General features: G+C 47.5%; 1 protein-coding gene across 2 annotated transcripts in view; it reads left to right on the top strand.

Moving 5' to 3' along the window:
* Positions 1 to 22,421, top strand: part of LOC308065905 (uroplakin-1b-like) — a 35,556-nt gene that overhangs the window by 4,239 nt on the left and 8,896 nt on the right. Inside the window, exons 4-10 of one of the 2 annotated variants that reach the window (XM_080392542.1) lie at positions 215 to 16,871; positions 17,789 to 17,876; positions 18,404 to 18,604; positions 20,137 to 20,211; positions 20,953 to 21,075; positions 21,375 to 21,554; positions 22,335 to 22,418. In XM_080392542.1, the coding sequence (XP_080248668.1) occupies positions 17,808 to 17,876; positions 18,404 to 18,604; positions 20,137 to 20,211; positions 20,953 to 21,075; positions 21,375 to 21,554; positions 22,335 to 22,418 (732 nt within the window). In that variant the 5' untranslated portion in view covers positions 215 to 16,871; positions 17,789 to 17,807. Of the gene's footprint in view, positions 1 to 214; positions 16,872 to 17,788; positions 17,877 to 18,403; positions 18,605 to 20,136; positions 20,212 to 20,952; positions 21,076 to 21,374; positions 21,555 to 22,334; positions 22,419 to 22,421 lie in introns of those variants that run through there. The other variant, XM_080392541.1, reaches the window with a different exon arrangement.

Below are 22,421 nucleotides of genomic sequence, written 5' to 3'. Positions count from 1 at the left end.
AAAGGAGGTTAGAGGAAAGAGAGCAGACAGAGAGCGAGAATCTTTTCCTTCACTGCCCTCTAGTCAGTCAGGGGAAGCACCACCTTTGTGATTTGCTGCTGGGTTCATGCCGAACTGAATGCAAAACTGGCAGAGGAATGGCAAGGTCAGTTCTGGGCACTAGTGGTAAGGAAATAGTCTCCCAAATGACCCTTTTCCTTTTCCTTTTGCCCAGGTGCAGTCTATGATAAATGCCAGGCAGGCTGAAATGGAGGGAATATTGGAGGAGAATGAAGATGCAGAGATGTTTCTGGAAGACGTCCTGTACACTCCTTTTGGCCCCTACTGACCTTGCTATTGTGGTATTGCATGGGGCCTTCACAGCACCGTGCTTTTGTAACTTGGAATAGGTCTGCTTGTATGTTTCCTGATTTTTCTGTTCTTTGTGCTTGTGCTTCCCCTTGGGTTTAAATCCTGCAACCAAGTATTGGTTTGGATGCACAAACTGAAATCAAAGCATGCACAGACCTGCATGCACATATAGCACACCTTGAAAAGGCAGGTCTGCTGAACTCCTGTGCAGTCTGTGCATACAAATGTATAAATCCCACAGTTACGCTGCCCCTAGATTCTGCTTTTCCATACAGAGAAACCTCACAGCTCAGACAATACAAGCACAAAACCAAGTAAAATTAAAAAGCAGCCCTCTACGACCCATAGTCCTCTCTTTTTTTTTTTTCCATGCTGCATTGGTAACTTACCGTCTCCAGCTATGCAGCAGTGCCTGTGTCCGTCTAATACTTTGAGAAACTGGGTCTGTGGCTTTCCCACTGCCCCCCGAGCTCCTCTGATGCAAGAAGCTGTCTCACTGCCTCTTCCACGCACTGGACACAGCTGTCTCACCCTTCACCATCCCTGCTGGGTTCCGATCACTCTGCTTTTTGGGGTTGCCCAGCTGCATCATTGCAAGTACAGTATCTTTCGATAACCAGAACAGTAAAGCAACAGTTGCACACACCCTCTGTGGCTTCAGAAGACATTGTCACTCAGGAATGTGGGAGGTGAACAAAACTAAACAAACCAAAACCAGACACTTGTAGCCCAGGAAATTCAGACGCAAGGTACACTTTCTACGTCATTTGAACTGATTTCAAGTCTCAAAGCACTTACAATTCTCATTTTCATACCATCCAACTGTCTGTTTCCACCCTATAAAGAAACTTTGTCTTTCTTTTTCCTCTCTCTTGCCTGAAGATTATTGAAAACATGCAACAGAGCATACTGTTATTTTGGCTTCATTTAATGTGTCTGTGCAGTAGATGCCAGAAAGTTTTTTGTCACTACAGAATTTTCTCTTTTTTAGGCAAGTGCTCTAATTTCATGACGGATGGTACTGTATTCCCAAATGACTGTCTCTATGGCTATGAAGAGAGCACCATAGAAACTTATATTCCATCTATCTATTTTCAGCTAAAAGTCTGATGATTAGGTTGTGTGATACTCCACAGCAAAGCTTGAGCCCAAAAAGTCTGGGAAAAACAGAGGCAAGTATTTGATATACAAATTTCATGGCTGAGAAGAATTGCCTTTCAATCTAAGGTTCTCAAAAAAGATCAGCTAGTTCATCTGTTTCCAGGTTAAAGGTGGGTAAGCATCCCTTTCATTCATAGGGCAGGAATGTTTTCAAGGTTATTGTGAGCGTAAAGATGGCTCAAGTTTTAAATAAAATTTTCATGGGTTTTATAAGAGGTTTGGTGTAGTCTTACACATCTAGGTCCCACTGAAACAGTGAGATGCTTTTGAAAGCCCTACTTCAGCAGCTGGAAGAATTGGACACTTAATGAAACAGAGTGACCGATGTTTTTTCAGCCTTATATATTGTTGATCAAGAATTTATAAGCAGCCCTGTACGTACACGCCCTGTGAATGTAAGAGAAGTGCTAATGCTCCTCTGTGGAACAGGAATTGCATGGAAGATGAAGATAGCGGCTGAAGCCTTTTCATCACTATGGTCACATCAGCATGTTTTCCCAAGAGATGGAGAAGTTGCAATGTCTTTGAATTTTGTTGTAGAACAGGATTAGGGTGCTTTTGGGTACACCTGAGCTGTGAACTTCGTGCTTCTATCATTTGTGTGTTTTATTTTGTTGTTACCTTTTACTCATTAAAAACTTCTGACTTGTAACACCTTCTCAGACTATAGGTGTATGACCTCAATTTCACATCAACATTAACAGAGTTCTGCAAGGAAAGATCCTTAATTTCTCTCCCAAATAAGTTGAAGTGAGCTGGAAAGTAGTCTTCTCACAGATGACAGAAGTTTTGCAAGAGGAGCCCTACCCACTATTCCTCAGCAATCTCAGGGCCAAAATTTTCCTTGGGTGGCCTAACCACCTTATCTCATGCTAACAAAGATGCTGTGTGGTAGCAAGGAGTCCTCCTCAGTGCATATAAGAGAGAGCAGCTGTCTTTCCTGTTTCTCAGGACCAAGGTCCCTCTCCTTTGAGGAGCAGCAGTTGTATAGAAGTGAATGAGGCTGCACTCAGGACAGCTGTGTGAGCCTGGATTTGGCATGTGTAGATGGCGAGAGACTCTGGAAGGCAGTAGGCCAAGGACAACCCTTCAGCTTTTACAGACTTAGGGGGGAGTTGATCAGCTCTCAGTAAGAGCTTTGACCAGAAATGTTGGGGAACACATCATGAGCTGAGAAGAAATGTCACTTTCTTCTCCTCAAGCCTCTCAGATGATTGGGTTGTATTTTGAAAGAAAAAAAGTCCAGGAACTTAGTGTTATGGAAACAAAAAAGCATCTTCCAGAAGGTGTGCAGGTTATTGTGTTTAAGTTAGTGCCACACAGCTGTCCTTTTGATTTTCTTCAGAGTTTTGCTGCAAAATACATGTTAGCTCTAGAAAAATTCTACCTCACATTAAGGCACTTGTGCACCACTGCTGTTTGTGTGTGTAAAGGATTTTCTGTGGTGAAGAAAAGCAGAAAAATTTCATTTAAAATGGAAACATTTATTGTAGTCTTAGTTCCAGAGTGACTGTCCCTTTTACATAATTTCTTTCCCAAACCATTGGATCCATGTTTCTTCTTTGTAAGTGAACATTTATCAATATGACATTAAACTGTCATTAAATTTCTTGCCTTGGGTGCTGTGAAGGAATTAACAGTTCATTGTGTGTAACTGAAACTATTCCATATAAGTCCTTATAGCACGCTAGTCACAGTATATTTGAATGCCCTCCAGTAGTGTGCTAAGCAACGTAACTAACATCTGTTGTTTGTTCTTTCTTCTCTCCACGAGGGAAATGTCTGTGCACTGAAGTGCATTCTTCTTACAAGGGTGTTTTGTCCCTTTACCCACACCCGTGTATCGCTGTGTGCTTCTAATGGACAGGGATAGGTCATGGAGTGGAAGGTGGGGAGGCTGGAGGTACTTTTGTAGTTCTCAAGGGTGTTTCCTCTGCAGTTTGAGCTGAGAGAAAGTGTAGTATTTTCACAGACGAGATTTTTTGCTGATCCATGGACTGACACAGAAGCCTGACATCCAGTTCAGCTGCCAAATAGCATGATCTTATGGTGTACAGACCGTTTCTGTTGTGAACCTTGTACTCCCCTAGAAGCAGGATGCAGAGGGGCCAGCCAGAAGGAAAGTGTGGTCTCTGTGAAATAGGTGTCTTGGATCAAAACATCAGTTTCTTTTTCTGCCATCTGTGTATGGAACTTAAAATGACTCAGATGCCCCAAGCAATACTAAAGTTGCCTGCGTACTGCCTCTAAACAACCAATGGAAAAAAAAATAGTTGTAACTGCTGGCTAAAGGTCCTACAAAAAGTTCACATGTACTCTGCTCTGCTGCTTAGTTAGACGGAGGGCACAAGCAGGATAGCTCTTCAATGGGCACCTACTTATAGCATGAGACATTTCATTGTGACTCACTGGATATGAATCATTGCCACGTAACAACAACCTTAAGCTAGTTTAATGCCATTGATTTCAAAGTTTCACAGTCATGTGATACTTGAAGTAGGCAGCAGCAATTATTCAGGCTTGCATGTCTGCAGTGGAAGAAATTAACTTCTGGGTAAAGCCCAACGAAGAGCTTAGCTCAAGAGAGAGCTCAAGTTGAAGACTGGAGAATGTGAGAGTGCTTAGAAAGGGAATATATGAGGGCAAATTGATCAAATTCTGTCTGACACACCTTGAGGTTGTATTCAAGGGAAAGCTTCTCTTGACCATTCTTTTAGCCAGATGAAATGCAGAAGAAAGAGAAGAAACATTCCCTTAAGGTCAGGCATCAATATCCATGCCTGAATTCCCTTTTTGGGACTGCCTTCATGGGCAACACCAGCATAGCAGCATCAGCAAAAGTTCATGGCCATGCCTCAACATACACAAATGAAAGGGGGAACTTTGAGTTGTTGAGGTGACACGGGTTGGATGAACTTGCCATCTTCTCCTGAGGAAAGGTGCTGGACTGAATGTCACTGTAGAACAGCTAAAATTAGGCAAACCAATCCCAAGAGATTTCTGTACACATCATTCAAGACTGGAAACTGCAAGACTGCAGGCACTGCGGTAGTTGGTCTGTATTAGAAACGCCTGGTATGAATGAAAGGAGTGGCTCTTCCTTTCTTCCTCAAGGCTATTGCCTCAATTTGCCATGCAACTCTGCTCAAGGTAGGAAGAGCTCAGCCTCCTTTGTCACAGACCTTGCTGCCTTCACGCACTAGGAAGGCCATCTCCATGGCATATTTATCCAGGAATCTGGGGTAAACATTCTACCTTCCAGTGCAGAATACAGGAGAAACTGCTGGTGCCGTTTAATAAGCTGCAGTGAAATAATATCAGAGTAGGAACAAACTATGAGACTTGCTTTTTTGTCTTGTTACTTCGAGATTAAAATTTGCCTCTTGTTCATTGCCACTTATTGAAGTGGCAAGAGATGGAGGAAACCAGAGCCACAAAGAGCCAGGCTTATGAAGATGCACAGCTGTCTAGTACAGTTTGCAAAGTAAAAAGGCAGGCGACGTAGCCAAGGAAGTGCAACACCCAGTTTACACTGGCCACGAAAACTTCACCCTAAATTTACACGCCTTTAAGGCAAACGTCTTATTCAGAATCACCTTGTCCAACACTTAATTTTTTTTCTTACAGACTAGGAGGCAGGATCCATATTAGGGTTAGGAAGTTTGTAAGAACAAGAGGTGACCTCTGTCCTTCCTCTTTCCTGTCCCTCAGCTTATCTTCTAGTATAAAACAGGAAACAAAGGTGAATAAAGACATGTGGAGTAGCACAATTGTTTGTTAATGGGAAAAATGCATGTCATACCAGCCCCTGAAGAAAAACAGTTCTCATCTTGAGGAGTTTTTCGTGTTTGGACAGATGAGCAGACATGAGGGAGAAGTGTGTATTGAATGCAGGCAACTGCTCAGAGAGCCAAAGATTTTTCACAGGGACTCAAAGTTCCATGAACACCACAGAAGTCCCTTTGAAGAGCAGAGTGATGCCGGCTCTGTCCCGCTATTGTTTAAGCATCCCCTTGGGTCTAGCATAATATCCTGCCTCTTCGCAAGGAGATTCAGGGAAGGGCAGTGTTGCCAGTTTGCTGAAACCCCACAGTGCTGAAAGCGAGTACTGCCCGCTGGAGAGCCCAGCTTTTGGCCCTGTTTGAATCCTTGGTAGCATAACACAGCTCTCATGGTAGACTCCTTGACCATGGTATGATGCCATCATGCTCATACATGTTTGACATGGCATATGGGAGAAGCTCAGCCTGTTGTTGGGAGCAGCAGCTCCCTATTTTTTGCCCTATTGGATGCCCAAATATTTCCAAATGAAGAGCAAAGCCCTTTAGAAAGGGAAGAGCTGAGCAGGGTCCAGCACAGCCGTAGGTAAAATTACTTTTGTTAGCTATCTTTCACAGACCTCTTAGAAGCTGTTCATAAGTCTTTCTGGCTTTTCAGAAAGCATGTGTTGAAAAACAGCGCCTGAGTAGCAGGTTAAAAAGCATCTTGAAGAAAACCAAGGGTGAAACAACCTTTCCTACGTGTACCCATGAGAGGGCAGCACAGACCGGCTGAGCCTCCACTAAAGGCTGTTAAAGAGACGCGGAGATTTTTAACCCAAGGGTTTATGTCCAGCCGTGGAGTAGCTACAAGTAGAAAAAAGGTCCCTGTAAAAGGGCTGGATGGCTCAAAGCACAGCTCCATCCATCACCCCCCTGAAACTGAAACCCAGAGCTGGGTACAGGGTTGATTGGGTCAAACCCCAGGTGCACGGCACGGCCTGAGTCTCACAGGCTTCACAGGGAAGTTTCCTGTTATACTGAAACCTCAAAAGAAAGTGTCAGAGGAAGAATGTTGGACAGTGCCTACAGTTCTGTCAAAGCAACGAGTGGGTGTGAGACACCAACCACACCCTTGCCAAGGAAGAGGCTGTCACCCCAGGAGCACTATAAACGCGCCCAAGGCGTTCATGCTATTTATTTCCATCCCAGTGCTCCTAAGCACCACACCAGTCAACACCCCTCTGCTATTCCCCTTTCCTCCTGCAGCCGAGACTCTTGCCATGCAGCTTTAATTTGACTGTCCTCCCTCTTCCTCTTGGGTGCTCCAGCCCTCTGGCAAGGTGGATGGTGAAGATGCTGAGATAAATGAGACACAGGCTTGTGGCACTTGGCTTACAGCAAGCATGTTGGAAACTGGACAGCGACAGGCAACCGTGTGTAGATGGCAGTGCTCCCCTGCCAGCCCCTGACAGCCTCCCAGAGCAGCAAACAGGGTGGATTTGGGAGGAGTGGGGTATCCCCACCCTTCAATAATGAGCTGGAACAAGCAATATGAACATATTTTGTTGTCCCCTCCCAAAGAAGCAGTAAAGGTCCTCAAACAAGATCTCTTTTTTAGCGTGTTGTGGCTTGTGACTTCCACACGGGATTTTGGAGGGAAGGTTTTTAACCATCAGCGAGAGCAATGCAGTCACTAGGTCCAAGCAGAACAGCTTGTTCCCAGTCTGTTAGATGAAACTCAACTGAACCATCATCACCGAAAGATCATCACAGTGCCAAAGCCATTCGGGACCTGGGACCATATCCTAACAGCTCTATCACCACCAACAAATGCAGTCTTTCAGAGACCAGAAAGCCCTCAAATTCACAACCAAGAGCAAAACAGAAACACCTTCTAGCAGACCTTCACCTGGACACTGACAGCCTTTTAAAGAAGCTTATATCTAAAACACAAGTAGAAAATGTCTGTCTTCTCAAAAGTCTTTTCTTCTGCTGTCATATAATGGATCCCAGGTACCGGTTTGCCTCGGCACAGGGAAGTTTCCAGCCTCCTGTGAGCCTGCCCTGTGGTCGGGCTGTGGTCAGAGCGAGCTGGCCTGCCTTCATCCGAAGAGGAGGTTCACATCCCATTCACTGGCCCTTTTACGCCATCAAGGGTGTTGGCTGAGGAACGTCAGGCTTGCAGGGCTTGGCTCCCTGGGCTGCCAGGAGGAACTTCTGGAGGGAGGGGAGCCAGGGCAGGGCTCCCCCAGGCTCCATGCGCCTTGCATCTTCTGGTCTCTGCGCTTACAAAAATGTGACCTGTTGCTGAAAGATCTGGGTGAGATCAGCAGCTCTAAGATGCAGATAGTTTGGTCTGGGTTTTGTTTTGCAGAAATCAGCCTTAGACCTGTGATGAGGCTCTCCTATGAGTTTCCTTCGTAGTCAGCAGAGTAAAAGAGGCATCCTTAGGGGGAGATTTAGAGCCCAGATCTCTTTCCATGTGTACAAGAAGGCACCCTGAGGGTCTTCTTTAACAGTAGGAGCAGCCAACGGAGATCAAACATCCACTGTTCCAATAAGCTTTTGGGTTGAGACCACTGAGGAAGGGAGCCACAGCAGCTGGTCTAATTGTTAGCAGTGGGGTACCGAGATTTAATTTGTTACTGCCTCTACCCGCATGTGCACATTTCACTATGCGCACTAGCCCAAAACTCCCTGGAGAAGCAGTTCCCTGCCTGAACCCACTTCTTCACCAGGCAGAACAGCTTCCTCCTAGTTGTTTGTCCTTTCTGCTTGCTTGCTTGTCACAAGGAGAAGAAACAGTTGTTTCTGAAAGGCTGAAAGTACAGATTTTCGTGCATTCACATGATTCCAGTAGCTTTGGCTTTATGCAAACACGCAAAATTCCAAGTCTTAACAACACCATAATACAGCCATAATACTCATGAATAAAACTACCCTAAAAAATTAGAAAAATAAAGTGTATGCCTCTCCTTCCCCAAATATTAAGAAAATGAATCCCTGAGAGTGTGCTGAGTAGCGCTCTCCTTAGGGAAGAAGAGTGCAATGCCATATTCATGGGTGGATCGTGCACTGCCAAATGCAAAATACCAGAATTACCAGCGTCAAAGATGCCTGTATCTGGCTTTTCTGTACCGCTCTTCACCAAGATTTCTGAGGTTTTAGAAAGAAGTTACTTACTGCATTCCACGTTATACTAAATATATACATACAGTTCTGCTTTTCAGGCTATATGTTTGCAGGCTTAGCTGGAGTGGCTAGCCCAGAGCCCCGGTGGTTTATCCTAACCCACTATAATTAGCCCACGGTCGCTGCCGATGGTATGCCATTTGTCTCCCCACACTCAGCACTGTTTGGTAAACAATTTCAGGGACAGAGTTGCTCTCCCCCTGATCTCCCTAGGTGGTGTTCATTTATTTATTCTCCGCACCCCGCAGTTATTCCTCTCTCTTGAGGTGGAGAGGTATAGAAATGTAAAAAAAAAAAAAACAAAAACAAAAAGGCAAAAATGTTGCACAAAGCGGGGAGGCAGCTGTAGCGAAAGCCGTGACCCGGCTGGGGAGGCAGGAGGCAAGGCTGGCGTGAGGCCAAGCTGGCTACAAACCCAAGGGGGGCAGTGGACATCTGTCCCCCACAGCCCGCATCCTGGCCCCCCGCCCCGCGCGGATGCACTGAGAAGGGAGAGGAGGCAGCCGTGAGGAATTCCCTTCCCTGGGGAGGACCTGGCTCCCGGCCACGGCACACGGAGGGCTTGGGCAACAGGCACGAGCCTCAAACCCAAATCTGGCCGAGAGAAGGAAGGTGGAACTGCAGGCCGGGAAGCAGCTGTTTGCAGCCCTCCCGGGAAGCAGCCCCTCCGCTCCCCGGCGGCATCTTTGCAGCATGCTGCAGCAGGGATGCTCAGCTTCACCCCCGGCAGCGCTGCCACCACTGCTGTGGGCTGGAGAGGCGACCACCAAAGAAGTGCCCCTCGCTGGGACAGATGGCGTGCGTCAAGCTGAACCTGGGCACAGGTGCATGGCCTTGGCCAGCGCTGCAGCCACACTGCTAGGGATGTGGGATTTCCTAAGCCCTCATCACCGTGAGCTCTGATCTTCCCATAACACATCACAAACGCAGTTAGGAGTCTCCTGTTCATGGACTGGAGTGGCTCCTTTGTGATGCTGGCATGAGGCAGTCACAGAAATTACTCTTGGGACCCTGCTGCTTTAGCCATAACCTCCTTTTCCTCCCTGTGTGCTATCTCCATCCCTAATTCCTCCCTCTCACGTTCTTTCATTCTTAAATCATTATTTCTGTGCTATGAAGAAGAGAAATTCAAATGATGCGGGAAGGTGAAAAAGTATTCTTAGAGATTAAAAGCAGGGCCAGCCCACAAGGAATTACCCACAGCATCTCATCAGCCCTTTTCAGCATCTTTGTGCTCACTCTGGGCATCCTGCAGCATCTCCACCATGCCAATTTTGAAAAAACACAGCATACTTTGTGACAGATGTGTTCTCACATTGCCCTGTCACCCATAGAGCACGTTGCTATAGTCAAGTGACAGGTCTTCTGAGAAATTCTATTTTCCACCTCCATCTGAAAATGGACCGGGCTGTGTTCTCAGCATGTGACTGTCCCTCCAGGTGAAACCCCAAATTACAGTGTGTTTTCACTCCCAAGCCAACATTTTGCCTTCAGCCCCCACACAACAGCAGTCTGCACGTATGTGGACCTAAGTCTGGATACACGTGAGGAAAATCCATGTCCATATGGATTTGTATGTGTGCATATGGCTCTGTGAGGAGGTGTGTGCACTGATGAGTCTGTAGCTTTCGTAAGTGCAAGAGTTTGCACAAATGTCTGGTCTGGCTCTGTAGAGGTGTTGGCCTATGCTCATCTGAGGTATGCTAGCGCAGATGCAGACCTGCAGGGGAGGTTACAGCAGCTGCAGGCACCACGCTGGAAGTACCTATGGTGGCACCTGGGCTCCCCACCACAAGGTTTGTCAGCCTCACTGCACTCCCTTGCTCAGGTAAAGTCTCTGTCTGACCCTCTGCTCTGCACACACATTCATGCAAACCTATAGTCTGACCTCATGAACACACACCAAAAAAAGTGCAAACAAACAAAACCCCCATCCCAACTCTCTCCTTCCCGATACCAATTTTCTCTCCAGATATCACCAAAAAAATTGCTACCCACTAAACCAGATTAACAACAGGCTGTGAGCAGTCAAAGGGTGATGGCAGCTCAGGACTGACCACCACCCTCCCAGCCTTACCCGTCTTCTAGCCCAAACAAGGATTCAGGCCAACACCCTTTTGCAGCTTCCCAGGCAGGGCTATGGAGCAGCAAGAGCTCAGCACCACCAGGGCTCTCTCCCAGCAGCTGCTCTCAGTGCTGGTGACCAGCAAGACTACAAACTTCGCTGCCAGCTCCCCTTTCCCTCTCTCCTCTTTCCTCATCTTCTTTTTCCAAAACAACATGCCTCTTTTCTCCTCCCCGCTGAGAAGTGGTGGAGTGTCTTACCATGGCAGCCTTGTGTGTAGGTGCTGTCCCATAACCAGCCAGGCTGTGATGCTCAGGCATGCTGCTTATCACCCTGCCGGCTGCAATCAATGTCCAGCAGTGATGATGGGAGCCCACCACCCCAGAAACCAGCATACCACCTGGTGTGGAAGGTTTGGTCCCCCAGCGCTGCTGAAAGATAGGGTGGCGACTGTACCAGAATAGTCTTCACGTGTTGTAGGCAGCACAAATACTAGGCAAGCAGGTCTGAGTTATTTAGGTCTAGACAAATCTGAATCCCTACTCTTGAGCACCCAAGTGACAAATTTCTTGTCCTGGTCTCCTAGATCAGGCTGGCTGCAATGGCTGGGTCTTATTTTGCTTATCACTGTGCAATAGGCCAAAATGCCAAAAGCACTCTCCTTGCCTCAGGGTGAGATCTCATGGGGATCTCATGGGAGAGCTGGATCTCTGTTCAGTACCAAGTACCAAGGGGATCCATAAAATGATAGAGCTATTGCAGTTTTCACTAATCTCCCACAAGATATTTGCAAAGATGGCTAGCAAGGAGATTTATATATATATATATATATATATATATATATATATATATTCTGTTGATGTTGACTTTTGACTTGTGAAGGGCTCTAAAACCATCTCTGTCTTACCACCCTTCCCAAGCCCATTCATTATTCCTTTGGCTTTTCTTTGCACCAGCAGATGTAGAACACCAAGCACAAGCACCTGTGCTTTTGCTAGTGATGTGCTTGAGGCTCCATTAACTGAAAACATGACTTTTGGGCTGTACTTGAAATGGGTAAAAGAGAGAAAGGTGAGAGACATTCCTCTTCTGCTCTGCTCCTCAGCCTCAGTTCCTCTCAGTTCATCACAGGCCAATGGATATATGTGTGTTCTTCACTCATTCTTAATAAGACTGAATGTGTTAAAAATCTAGAGGGCCCAAGGAAAGTCTCCCCACTTTCCATGTCATCCACAGTGTCTTGGAGAGTAGCCAACATCTACGCTCCTGTCTCCAAAAAAAATCCCAAGCTAAATAAAATTAAAATGGATCCAACCCAAACCACTGGGTTTTCCCCATGCAATATAATTAAATGAAGACACTGGAATTAATTTACTCTCTTTTTCTAGTCAATACATTCTTCTTATACTCACCCTCAAACAGCCGTCCAGCTATCCTAATATTTAAATTTACATCCGTCCAACAAGCCCATCCTCTTTAAAGTTCAAGTATTTCGTATGAGTGAGTCATTCATCCACCCTTTCGAGAGCATAATAGTAGAAATTCTTTAAAGCTTTGTGTTTTCTGCACAACGGCATTCCGATACGATCTAAGAATCACAGAGACACCCTCCGGTCCCAGGAGGACGAGGGAACAGGTTTGGCTAGAAAAAAAGTTTTCCCCATGTGATGGGCACCCTACCAATCACACAGCACCTTCCTCAGGAACCTGGGCCCTTTAAAGCCCAGCCCAGGTGGGAGAAAGGGGCTTTTTCGCCTTGGCAGGTGGGTCAGGATTTCTGCTGGGAAGCATCACGAGAAGGGAGGGTGAGTGCCTTGCTTTGGTCATCATCTTCCTCTTCATGAGGCGTGTGAGTGAGAAGTGTTTGTTAGGAGGAAAAGATGTTTTTATGTTTAATGTGGTTTTTTAAATATATTTTAGTCTCTGGGCTGTGTTTGGTGTGTGGGAATGTGCTACCTGGATAAGGTTAACTGCAGAAGATTATTAAGTATTTCATTTTTCTTACCTCAGGCTGTGTCTTCTCTATGGCTGTTTTAATTTCTTTCATATTTTTTCTCCTAAAGACTGGGGAGGAGGGAATGGGCAAATTAAATCTGTTGCAAATATATCAGGGTGTAAAAAAAAAAAAAAAAAAAAGAAAAATCGTTGCAGAGGAAGATGAATCTTGTAATTCCCCCTCACTTATGAAAATAGAAAAAAAAAACACCACACCACAACTCTTGTTTTGGCTGTGCTGAACTAATGAGGGAGAGAGGAAAAGCCTACCTCCCAGCTCTATTTCCGAGGTAATTATGCTTGATGATGATTTACCAGCTACTCCACTGTTCACACAGGCTTCATTTCATAGCAATCTCTCTCAAAAGGAAACTTAATTAGTCTCTGACCCCTGCTTGATGCTGAGCTTTGTTTTTGCTTGATTTTTCTCCCCTGGTAGCACAAAACAACTGGCTGGCTCTTCCTTTTTCTGAGCGTTGCCTCCTGGCACACAAGCTGTTCTCTGTCAGCGGCATTTGGGGGCAGGTGGAGGGATGGGGAAAGTCCGGCAGGGCAGGAGGAGTGTGTGGGTTTGTGTGCACAGGAGGTGTTTGCTTTAAAATAAGTAAACGAATAATGAATTGACGCCTGTAAAGCATTTGGCTTCTTCCAGCAGAGTCTGAGCAACTCAGCAATAGCACATTTAATTGCATCTGTTAAAAACTGTATAATGGAAGTTGTCCCGAGAACTTGGAAGGTACCTTCTTTTTAAGCCTCTTAGGGCTTGAGTTTTCAGCTAAAATCAATTGGGGAAAAGGAAAAAAAAAAAAAAGAGTTTATTGCTGTCAGGCCCCTCAAGCATCCATGCATCACAGCCTCCAGCAGGTCAGGACGTGGCTCACGGAGGCTTCCCACGGCACCGGCACTGGCAGGACACCTCCGGCCACGGTTCCAACCCACTGGCCTCCCTCCGCCAGCGCCCCAGCCTAGCCCAGGCACCTGGCTCCTGCCTGCAGGGACATGCTCCCGGCCGGGCAGGGCGAGCGCCAGGGGCAGCAGGTGCGGTGTCCGGGCTTCTGCAACAGAGGCGGCTGCGGGCAAGGACCAGGTTTCTGCTGTTGGATGGTTGGGTTTGTTTAGTTGCGCTTGAGTGGCCCGCAGCCCTTCAGCCACGGCATGCGGAGCCCATGAGTAAAATACAAATGTGTCCCTTGTCCGTGCCTGCTGTAAGCAAAGGGGGCAGCGAGGGGTGAGGTGACGCCCCTCTAAGTCCCACCACCGCACCAAGAGATTCCAAGAGCAAGGTGCAGAAACAAATGAAGCTGATGAGTAATATTTATATTACATATACATAAATATGTATTTTTATATATATTATATATATATATAAAATATAAAATAATAATATATATTACTAAAGGGGCTAAAACTTCGAAGCCTCATCTTGTTTGATCCTATATTGCTTTACATGGATTGGGACATCCCTTGGTCACAGTGCTGTGACCCTACCATAACGAGTGGCACAAAACGCAAAGCAATGAAGTTGTAACCCACGTCTGCGTGGGGCAATGCCAAACTAGTTCTTACCCATGGACATTTTTGGCTAGAGATGGAGTAGGACTAGGCTAACCAGGGGACATTCATGTGTACGGCTACTGAAATCCTGTCCCAAACTATAGACAGAGGGTGTGGAGGCTTCGAAAGACCCACCAGCCCAGACTGCATGAGGGATGCACAACACAGGCTGAATCCTGCCTCAGTCCAGGACCTGCTGTGAGCAGGGCATCCTTTGGAAGCCAGCATGGAGTTGTCACCTAAAATAAGAGCTCAGAAACTGGTGTCTGCAGAAAGCAGCTTCCTTTTTGGCTCCCACAGTTATGCTGCAGGTCTCACAGAGCCACTGTGAGTAGAGGAAAGGAGGAGAGGCCAAGACAGCTCCAAAGGCATGGAAATAACAGATCTGTCTACAACTTGTGGAGGAACAGGGGGAGGCAGGCTACCACTCCTCCTGGGCTCTGCCAGGCTCAGCTGGACCCCCATGAGTGTCTGGGGTGTTTGGGGGGTGTGAGGAGAGACAAGAGGGCAGAAGTTGCAGTCTGTGTTGTGACCAGGGTGTAAGGAAGAAGGATGTGCTTCAGGAGGGACGTAGGTTTTTGTGGTACAGTGGGAGCAACAAGATGGCTTTCCAAAGCTTCTTGGAGCACATAGCAGTCTGTGGTAGTGATAACTGAATATCTGGGACCTAGACAGGTCACGGCTACATTGCAAGGTGCCCAGGATGGGCTGAGGAGCAGCAGGTCCATGCAAGTTCAAGGCTGAAATCCCAGCACCCAGCTGCCTTGTGTGGAGATTTAGGATAATGGTGCAGCTGAAGCTCCAGTTTCCTCAGGAATTTCCCTGAAGCCCCAGGAAACTGTATTTGGGTCATAAAACTAATCTTAAGCAAAGAAGCTTCCTCTACTGCCAAACGGATTTGTGTCCTCAGGCAGGAGGTGCTGGCCCTGTCTCTCGGGGAGGGGGGGGGGGGCTGGGAGGAGGACTGCCTCCCGGTGTCACACCCCAGGGTGGCTGAGTCATGCATGTGTGCAGCTTGCCTTGGGCGAGCCAGCCAAGGTTTGCCTCATGCCCCTGTAGTCTTGCACCTGTGCCAAGTGCCGTGCAAGCTGCTCTTGCTTAACACAGCTTACCTGTGAGGCGTGAGGAGCAGGCAGCGGGTGGAAAGCCCCGGATCTCCTGCAGCTTCTCCCCTGGGGCGTGTTGGAGGGTCAGCCCTCCAGCTGCCCGGCTGTCGTCACAGCCTTGGAGCACCTCCCCAGTCTTCCATCTGTGATGCTGATACTAGACCCTCTACAACGGAGAAGGGGCCAGACAAAGGGTTGCCACAGGTGGCACAGGGGGAAGAAGCGGACACCACGAACCTGGCTCCTTTGATGCCAATCACTTGGAGGCAGAGGGAGAACTCATATTAATGTGGCAGCATCATTAGAGGGTTCATATTTAGGTCTACAGTAAAGGATCTTCCTTCCCTTTTCCTCTTCCCAGTCTCTGCTTTCCCTTGCCCTGCAACCCCATTGGACTTAAATAAGGTACTGGAGACCCTTAAGCTGCGTAGAAGCTTGCCACTCTCAGGCAAGAGACCATGTCCAGCTTTCATCCCAGCTACAGTAGCCCAGGAGACAGGCTTGCCCCAGGAGCAGAGGATTGCTTTGTTGGACTGGCATGACTTTAACACCTGCCTAAGGAGAGGGAAAAGTGAGCCAAGTCTTGCCTGCCAGGGAGGAGATGAAAGCCAGCTTGTGGGGAGGCAAGCGCGTGCGCTGGGTGGACTGCTCACATACAGGGTGCAAGTGCGGTTGTTACACTGCAGGGGGGTCTGCAGGAGAGAAGGGGAAGAAGCTGTTCCTGCAATGTTAATAAAAGGGCTGTGACTTCATTAATCACACTTGGCGTGATCTGTCGTGCTAGCCACATGGCACACTCCACCCTGCTATGTGGCACCTGGAGCAGACCTGCTTTTCCATGTAGTAGTCAGAGTTCACATACCTGCATCGGAGCAGAGAAGATTTCCTTGCTTTTTGGACTGCTCCCTGACTTGCAATGTCTCTTAGATGGCAATAACTAAAGGCTCCTTGAAAATCTCTGGAGTTTGCAGCTCAGAGATCCATGAGCCAGGCAGTGGTCTCTCCAGCTTTCAGATGAGTAGAGGACCAGTGTCCGTCTCAGGTCTGGCAGACTCTGCCTGGTTGTATCGTAAACCACGTGGCCAAACATTGTCCAGACCCAGACTGGACCTCCAAGGCAGTTTCATGTGGCCCCTTGGACATGCTGGCTAGTCAACAAGTTTAGCAGGGACAGAGCTTCAGGATGACCTCATGAGCCTGCCATTTTCAAACACAGAGCCATACAGCTTCAGGTGTATCAGGCTGGCCTCCAAACACCTGGCTGGGAATAAAAATGGCTTCTCACCTTGGAAATAATGGACATCCCCACTCATGCTGTCATGGGAAAATATTTATGTGCTCTGCTGCTGATATAACGGTGAGAGCACTGGAGAGCTCTCCATGCCCAGCCCTCGAACCACTGCAGGAAGGTTGGTAGAAAATTCTGGTTTTCCCTTTGTGACTGTTGGAAGCCCTGCCTCCCCTAAAAGGGCAGCTGCTAAGGAGGCTGAGGGTGGCATTGTCAGAGAGGTCCCACAATGAGCTGTTCCTCAAGAAACTCCCCTTCATTGACAGCTGTGTCTGCTCATTTTCCAACAGCTGCTTTGAAGAATCCCAGAGTGAGTAACGTCAGCAAGAGCAAGCACTAGTGCTGGTGCTCTGGCAGAAGGGAGGTGTTCAGGCTGCTTTTCCTGTTGTCTGCTCCAGGTGGGTCCACTAGAGCCTTTCTTTCACAACTTACATTTTCTTAACCATACGGCAAATGCAGCTGTCTCAGGGTTGGGTTTTTCTTCCCTCTCCCTCTCTACACACACATGTGCTTTGTCCCTTTGAACAAAGGACTTGCTTGGCGCTAGCGTCCGGGCTTGTTTCTCCAAGAGGTCTCACACCTCTGCCTAGTGCCTTTATGCCACCCTTTCTGGAAGAGGATGAATTCAACACAGGGCACGTGGTCCCAGCCTGCAGGATATAGTGCGCTCAGGAGTTTGGTGGGAATGCTGCTTGGCCTGGCTCCTGTGAGCCAGCTGCAGCCTGAGCTGCTGCTTCCCTCCCTCACACCTGGCTGGGAACGGGGGCCCAGCTTCAGGTCCCGGCATGGGTGGGAGATGGGGCTGCCCTTAGCAAGGTGCTGCCGAGCCGTGCGCCGTAGGTCTGTGCTGGACATGGCTGAAGTGCCGTGGTTGCCAGTTCAGTCTAATGCTAGTGCTGGCCAACATGAAAGAGCCAGCAGGCTGGATGGCAGATCCTGGGGTAAAGCTGGCTCTTTTGGAAGAAGAGCAAGGTGAGGGCACTGAACTTGTCCCCTGTCCATCCAGTCATAAATGCAGGTGGAAATGCAACACCATGAGCTGAGGTTTGCATGGATGCTGTTGTGATGATGAAAACCCAACTCAAAAGGGAGCAACAGACACTGGCTGTGCCCAGAGTGGTCCCAGCCTTCTGTAGCTCCAAGTATCAGGGAGAGTTTGAGTTCCCATTCTCCTCTGAAACTACTATGAAGGAAGGGGTGGGAAAGTGTACAGACAGGGTGGCAGGTTTTGTCTATCCTTCTCAGGGATAATTTCTATTTCTGAGTGAAGCCTATTGTACTGGTCTAACCGAAGACTGTCTTTGGTTTTTCCCAGGTTGCATGAAGAATTAAAGATGGCAAAAAGTGATGATGGCATACGCATCTTGCAGGGCCTATTAGTCTTTGGGAATGTGGTTATTGGGGTAAGTGAAGTGGGAGAAGTATGGGTGGAGGCTTCCTTCCAGTATGACACTTCTTAATACAGCAGTTCCTAGCCATGAAATCCCTCTTCATGTGTGGAATCGACATGTAAATAAACTAGCAAGAGAGAGGAGGGGTAAAGGAGAGATGCGCTGTCTGACTCGTTGGGTGGGGAGGGGACAGCAAGGGGCAGCAGGGGTTGATCCACAAGGCCAACATGAGTTCTGGAGGAAGAGCCCTTGCTACTGATCAACATCATTCCAACCACCTCCCTCCATATAGTGAAGGGAAAGGTTAACAACATCCTCAAGTCCTAGGCCTGACCTCTTAGGTCTAGGCTGGGTGAGATTTGCCTGCAGTTCTTCTGTGAAGGCACAACACAGAGGATGGTGGAGTTGGGCAGAGGAGTTGAGTAGCTCCTGTTTGGCAGGAAGTTGAACCAAAGGAAAGCAATCTCCATCTTTTCCTGTCTCTGCTGTTTCTTTGGAGAAGCTTGATCTAACAGATTTCCTGAACTTGCACTTCCCAGATGTGTGGCATTGCCCTGACAGCAGAGTGCATCTTCTTTGTGTCAGATCCCCATGGTCTCTACCCTCTGCTGGAAGCCACAGAAAATGATGACATCTATGCTGCTGCCTGGATTGGCATCTTTGTTGGCTTTGCACTCTTCGGGCTGTCTATCCTTGGTATTGTCGGAGTCATTAAGCCCAGCAGGACCTTGCTGCTGGTGGTAAGTATGGCAAAGTTTGCCTATTGCAGCCAGATTGAAAAAAATATTGCCTCAGTTTCCCTGCTCACTTTGGTAACAACCCACTGAGCAAAGACAGCTTTTATTAGTGATAAGGAGCCAAAGGCTCTTCTCGTTCATGGCTGTGGTGTCCCACAAGGTGACTCCTGTGAGGACACATGCATGAAAAGCTCCTGAACCAGGTTAAGGGAATTAACAGTGATAGCCACAATGGAATTTTAAGCGGACTGGCTTGCCCTTGCCCTTGCCCTGAAGCCATGCAGAAGCACTTGTGCAATCAGGTGGAGCTGTGATGTGGTTTAGATCCTTGTTTCGGCCCACCCCTTACTGCCTTTCAGCAGCCATATACCATTCAGTTTAGGAGCTGATAAGTAATGACATCTGTACAAAGCATCAGTACGTGTTAGTATGCCAAACAGGGGTGCAATGGAGAACGTTAGACATCAGCAGGTAGAAATTACAGGGGTGGGGATAGAGAGCTTTGGCTAAGCCAAGGACAATGTTAGGATGTGAACAAATCTCTGCACAATTCCTTACTTAGTTCTTTAGGTTGGCAGTGGCAAAACTTAATTGCATTACCGAAGGGTAGAGCCGAAAACTCTGGAATCGGCTCCCTCTTGGATTAATGTCGGGTGGCAGGGTGTCTGTTTTAAACAATAGACACTTAGAGATCTGAACTCTTGTGCCAGGGAGTTTGCCAGCAAATAACTGAGGGAAGAGAACTCCCTCAACTGAATTTTGGTGTCCTGGCTGAAACCCAAGGCTGTGGTAGAGGAGATAAGAGAGTATACAAGGGGCAGAAGCTGAGGTAAGAGGAAAACAAATGCCTTGAGTCTAAGAAGAACATGATAAAATGTGGGAGGAGAAAGAGAGACATGAGAACTCCAAAGGGAATATGGAAAATGTTAAAGGGATTGTGCTGAGAAGGGAAGAGAAACAGAGATATAGACTATGAGAGGTGGTCCTCAGGATCTGCTTACATGAAGGATCTTTCCTTACAAAGTAGGAGTGCTGAGGAAATCCAACAAGGCAAAATCGGGAGGATCTGAAAGACACCCTGAATTGTACCTTCTGTTTCCCCAAAAGTACAAGCTGTCCTGCTAGGACTGAACAGCTTCTTGCTGAAAAGTTTATTGCTGGCAAGTGGAAGAGGAAGGAGGAGACATGGCACAAGCATAAGTTGCCAATGACATGCAAAAAAGAAAAGGGCAAGTGCTATTCTAGGACGTGTCAGGCAAAGTATTTTCCTTAGAGGCAGGGTGGTATTAATGCCACGAGGTTCTGATGAAATCTTTTCTGTGAGGTGGAGAAGAATTCCAGTCACCTTCAAGAAAGCAGATTGCAAACTGAAACAAGGATGGGAAAGGGCTACATGAATGTTTAGGGGCATTGAGAGGTCTAAGGAGACAAGGATAGCCTGGCCTTCTTTGCCTTGAGCAGGCTTTCAGGCTTAATCTTAAAAAACCTGCTCAACTGTTACTCCAAGGTGTAACTCTGCTGTCTCCCTCCCACAGTATATTATTCTGATGCTGATCACTTATGCATTTGAAATGGCTTCTTGCATCACAGCAGCGACTCACCGAGACTTTGTGAGTATTTTTCCTCACGTATTCTTGCAGCCGTACTGGGAACCGTTGCAGTTCTAGGGCACACAGTGGTCCTGTTCCGTGGAGTAAATGACCTGGGTGGTGGTACAGTGTAAACTCAAAGGGCCACTCCTGACTTAGAATAGGACCCCACAAGGAAAGTGTGGTCAAAGAAATAACTTTGTTGTTTTTAACATAGTTTTGTTAATTTTGACATTTAAAATTGTTTACAACCTTGTAGTTAGGGAAATAATAGTGTGGGTTAGCTGAATCATCAGTACAGTGTTTAGTCGTTCAGCTACAGACTGATTAATCTATCATACATGCAGAAAACAAATCTTCAGCATTGCCCCAGGCGGCGTTACTAATGAGGGAAAGATTATGTGGGTTATTGGAGATATTGGTAGGGAGAGAAATTACTCGTGGTGCTTTTGTTCCAAGCAACATCTCAAATGTAACCCCAAGCTTTTCTGCACGTCTCCTGTGATCTGACATCTGGCAGAGTCTGCTTAAGGGTCGTGCTCAAGATCGACGTCCTCGTTGCTCCTGTCTCTCAAATCCTGCTCTTTATTCTCCTGTGTGTAAACTAGGTGGAGAAGCAGCATTCCTGTTCTCCAGCAGGACACTGAAGCAAGCAAACAAACCCACCCCCAATAACCATGTATTTGCTTTACTTGACCGCTTATTTACATAGTTCCTACATTCTTATCTGATTTGTTTTGGTTTTTGGGTTTTTTTCTGTAGCTCACTCCGAATCTCTTCCTGAAGCAAATGCTGGAGAGGTATCAGAAGTCAGACACAGACAATAACAATGACAAATGGATGACTGAGGGGGTCACAAAGACATGGGATAGACTCATGCTTCAGGTAATAAAAACACTGGAAACTCTCACTAATTACTAAATGCTCTGCAGCCTTGGAATTTCAAGTCCTCCTTGGGGCCTCTCAGTAACCAAGAGGACGGCATCTGCCTTGAACCTTGGAGAAAGTTGTGCCGCACTCCCTCTTTTGCTCATTTATCAGACGGCAGGCTGTCAAAGGCAGGCACTTCAAAAATCTCCCCCATAAATCTCTGGTTAATGCCTAACCAGCCATGTGCAGGGTCCAGCGGGGTGCAGGGCTGTGACCTGGCCCCACGGAGACCCTCCCCTTCTCTCGCCCCACAGAACCAGTGCTGTGGGGTGCGGGGTCCCTCCGACTGGCAGGAGTACACCTCCGCCTTCCGCCGCACGCACAGCGATGCCGACTTCCCTTGGCCGCACAACTGCTGCGTCATGGATGCCCAAGGCTCTCCTGTCAACCTCGATGGCTGCAAGCTCGGAGTCCCCGGCTACTATAACAGCAATGTAAGAGTCCCTCTGCTTTTTCTAGTTAACGTGTGTTGGTCAAAAGCACCTTGCTGGAAGGGAAGGAAACAGTGAGTAGCCTTCCTCCTCCACGGTAAGCTCCAGGTGTTTAAAAGCTTTCTGGAGGAGAAGCAATACCTGTAGAGTCCTGGCCATGCTGCTGAACACACGACAGGTTGTAATGAAGGCTTTCCTGGTAGAGAAAGAACTATTAAGAAAGCTCTCCCAATTCCACCGGTAAGAAGTGATATCTCCAACACGTAGACGGACAGCAGCTACATCAAACTTAGCCCAAAGACGAGTGCATACAATGTAGACAATGTGAGCAAGCAAGTCAGCAATTCTACCCCTCAAAGTAGAACTTTTGAGTAGATTAGCTTGTCCTAGTCAAACAGACTGCTGGCTCAGGATCACCAGCTTCTGCCCTACCAAGCATCTCTAGAAGGCCTTCAAGATCCCAAATTTGCCTGCAGCTTCTCGATTCTGGAGTTCAGCTCTGTGTGGGCTGTGCTCTAGTTATATATGTACACCCTGCAAGTGGATGGCTCAGGAAACTGTCCTTGAAGTGTCTGAGATGGGTCTGCTTTGTACCTGGAGCTAGGAGCAGGTAGGCTGTCTGCAAGCTGTCAATCAGCAGTGGAGCTCTGCCTTGCCTTCTTGAGACCCTGTGAGCTACCCAAGCTTTATGAGGAGAGGAGCACACTGCCTCAGTCTCTCTCAGAGCTGGATAAGCTTGTCGCCTTGCAGAATGGTGTCAATTCGTTCACGGTTGTCTTACAGGGTTGTTATGACACAATTTCTGGGCCAATGAACACACATGCCTGGGGTGTTGCCTGGTTTGGTTTTGCCATCCTCTGCTGGACTGTG

The sequence above is a fragment of the Falco punctatus genome (assembly GCF_963210335.1).
Source record: "Falco punctatus genome assembly, chromosome: 6".
NCBI classification, from domain to species: Eukaryota; Metazoa; Chordata; class Aves; order Falconiformes; family Falconidae; genus Falco; species Falco punctatus.
The sequence above is the reverse complement of the archived record's forward strand: the minus strand, read 5'-3'. Positions and strand labels throughout refer to the sequence as shown.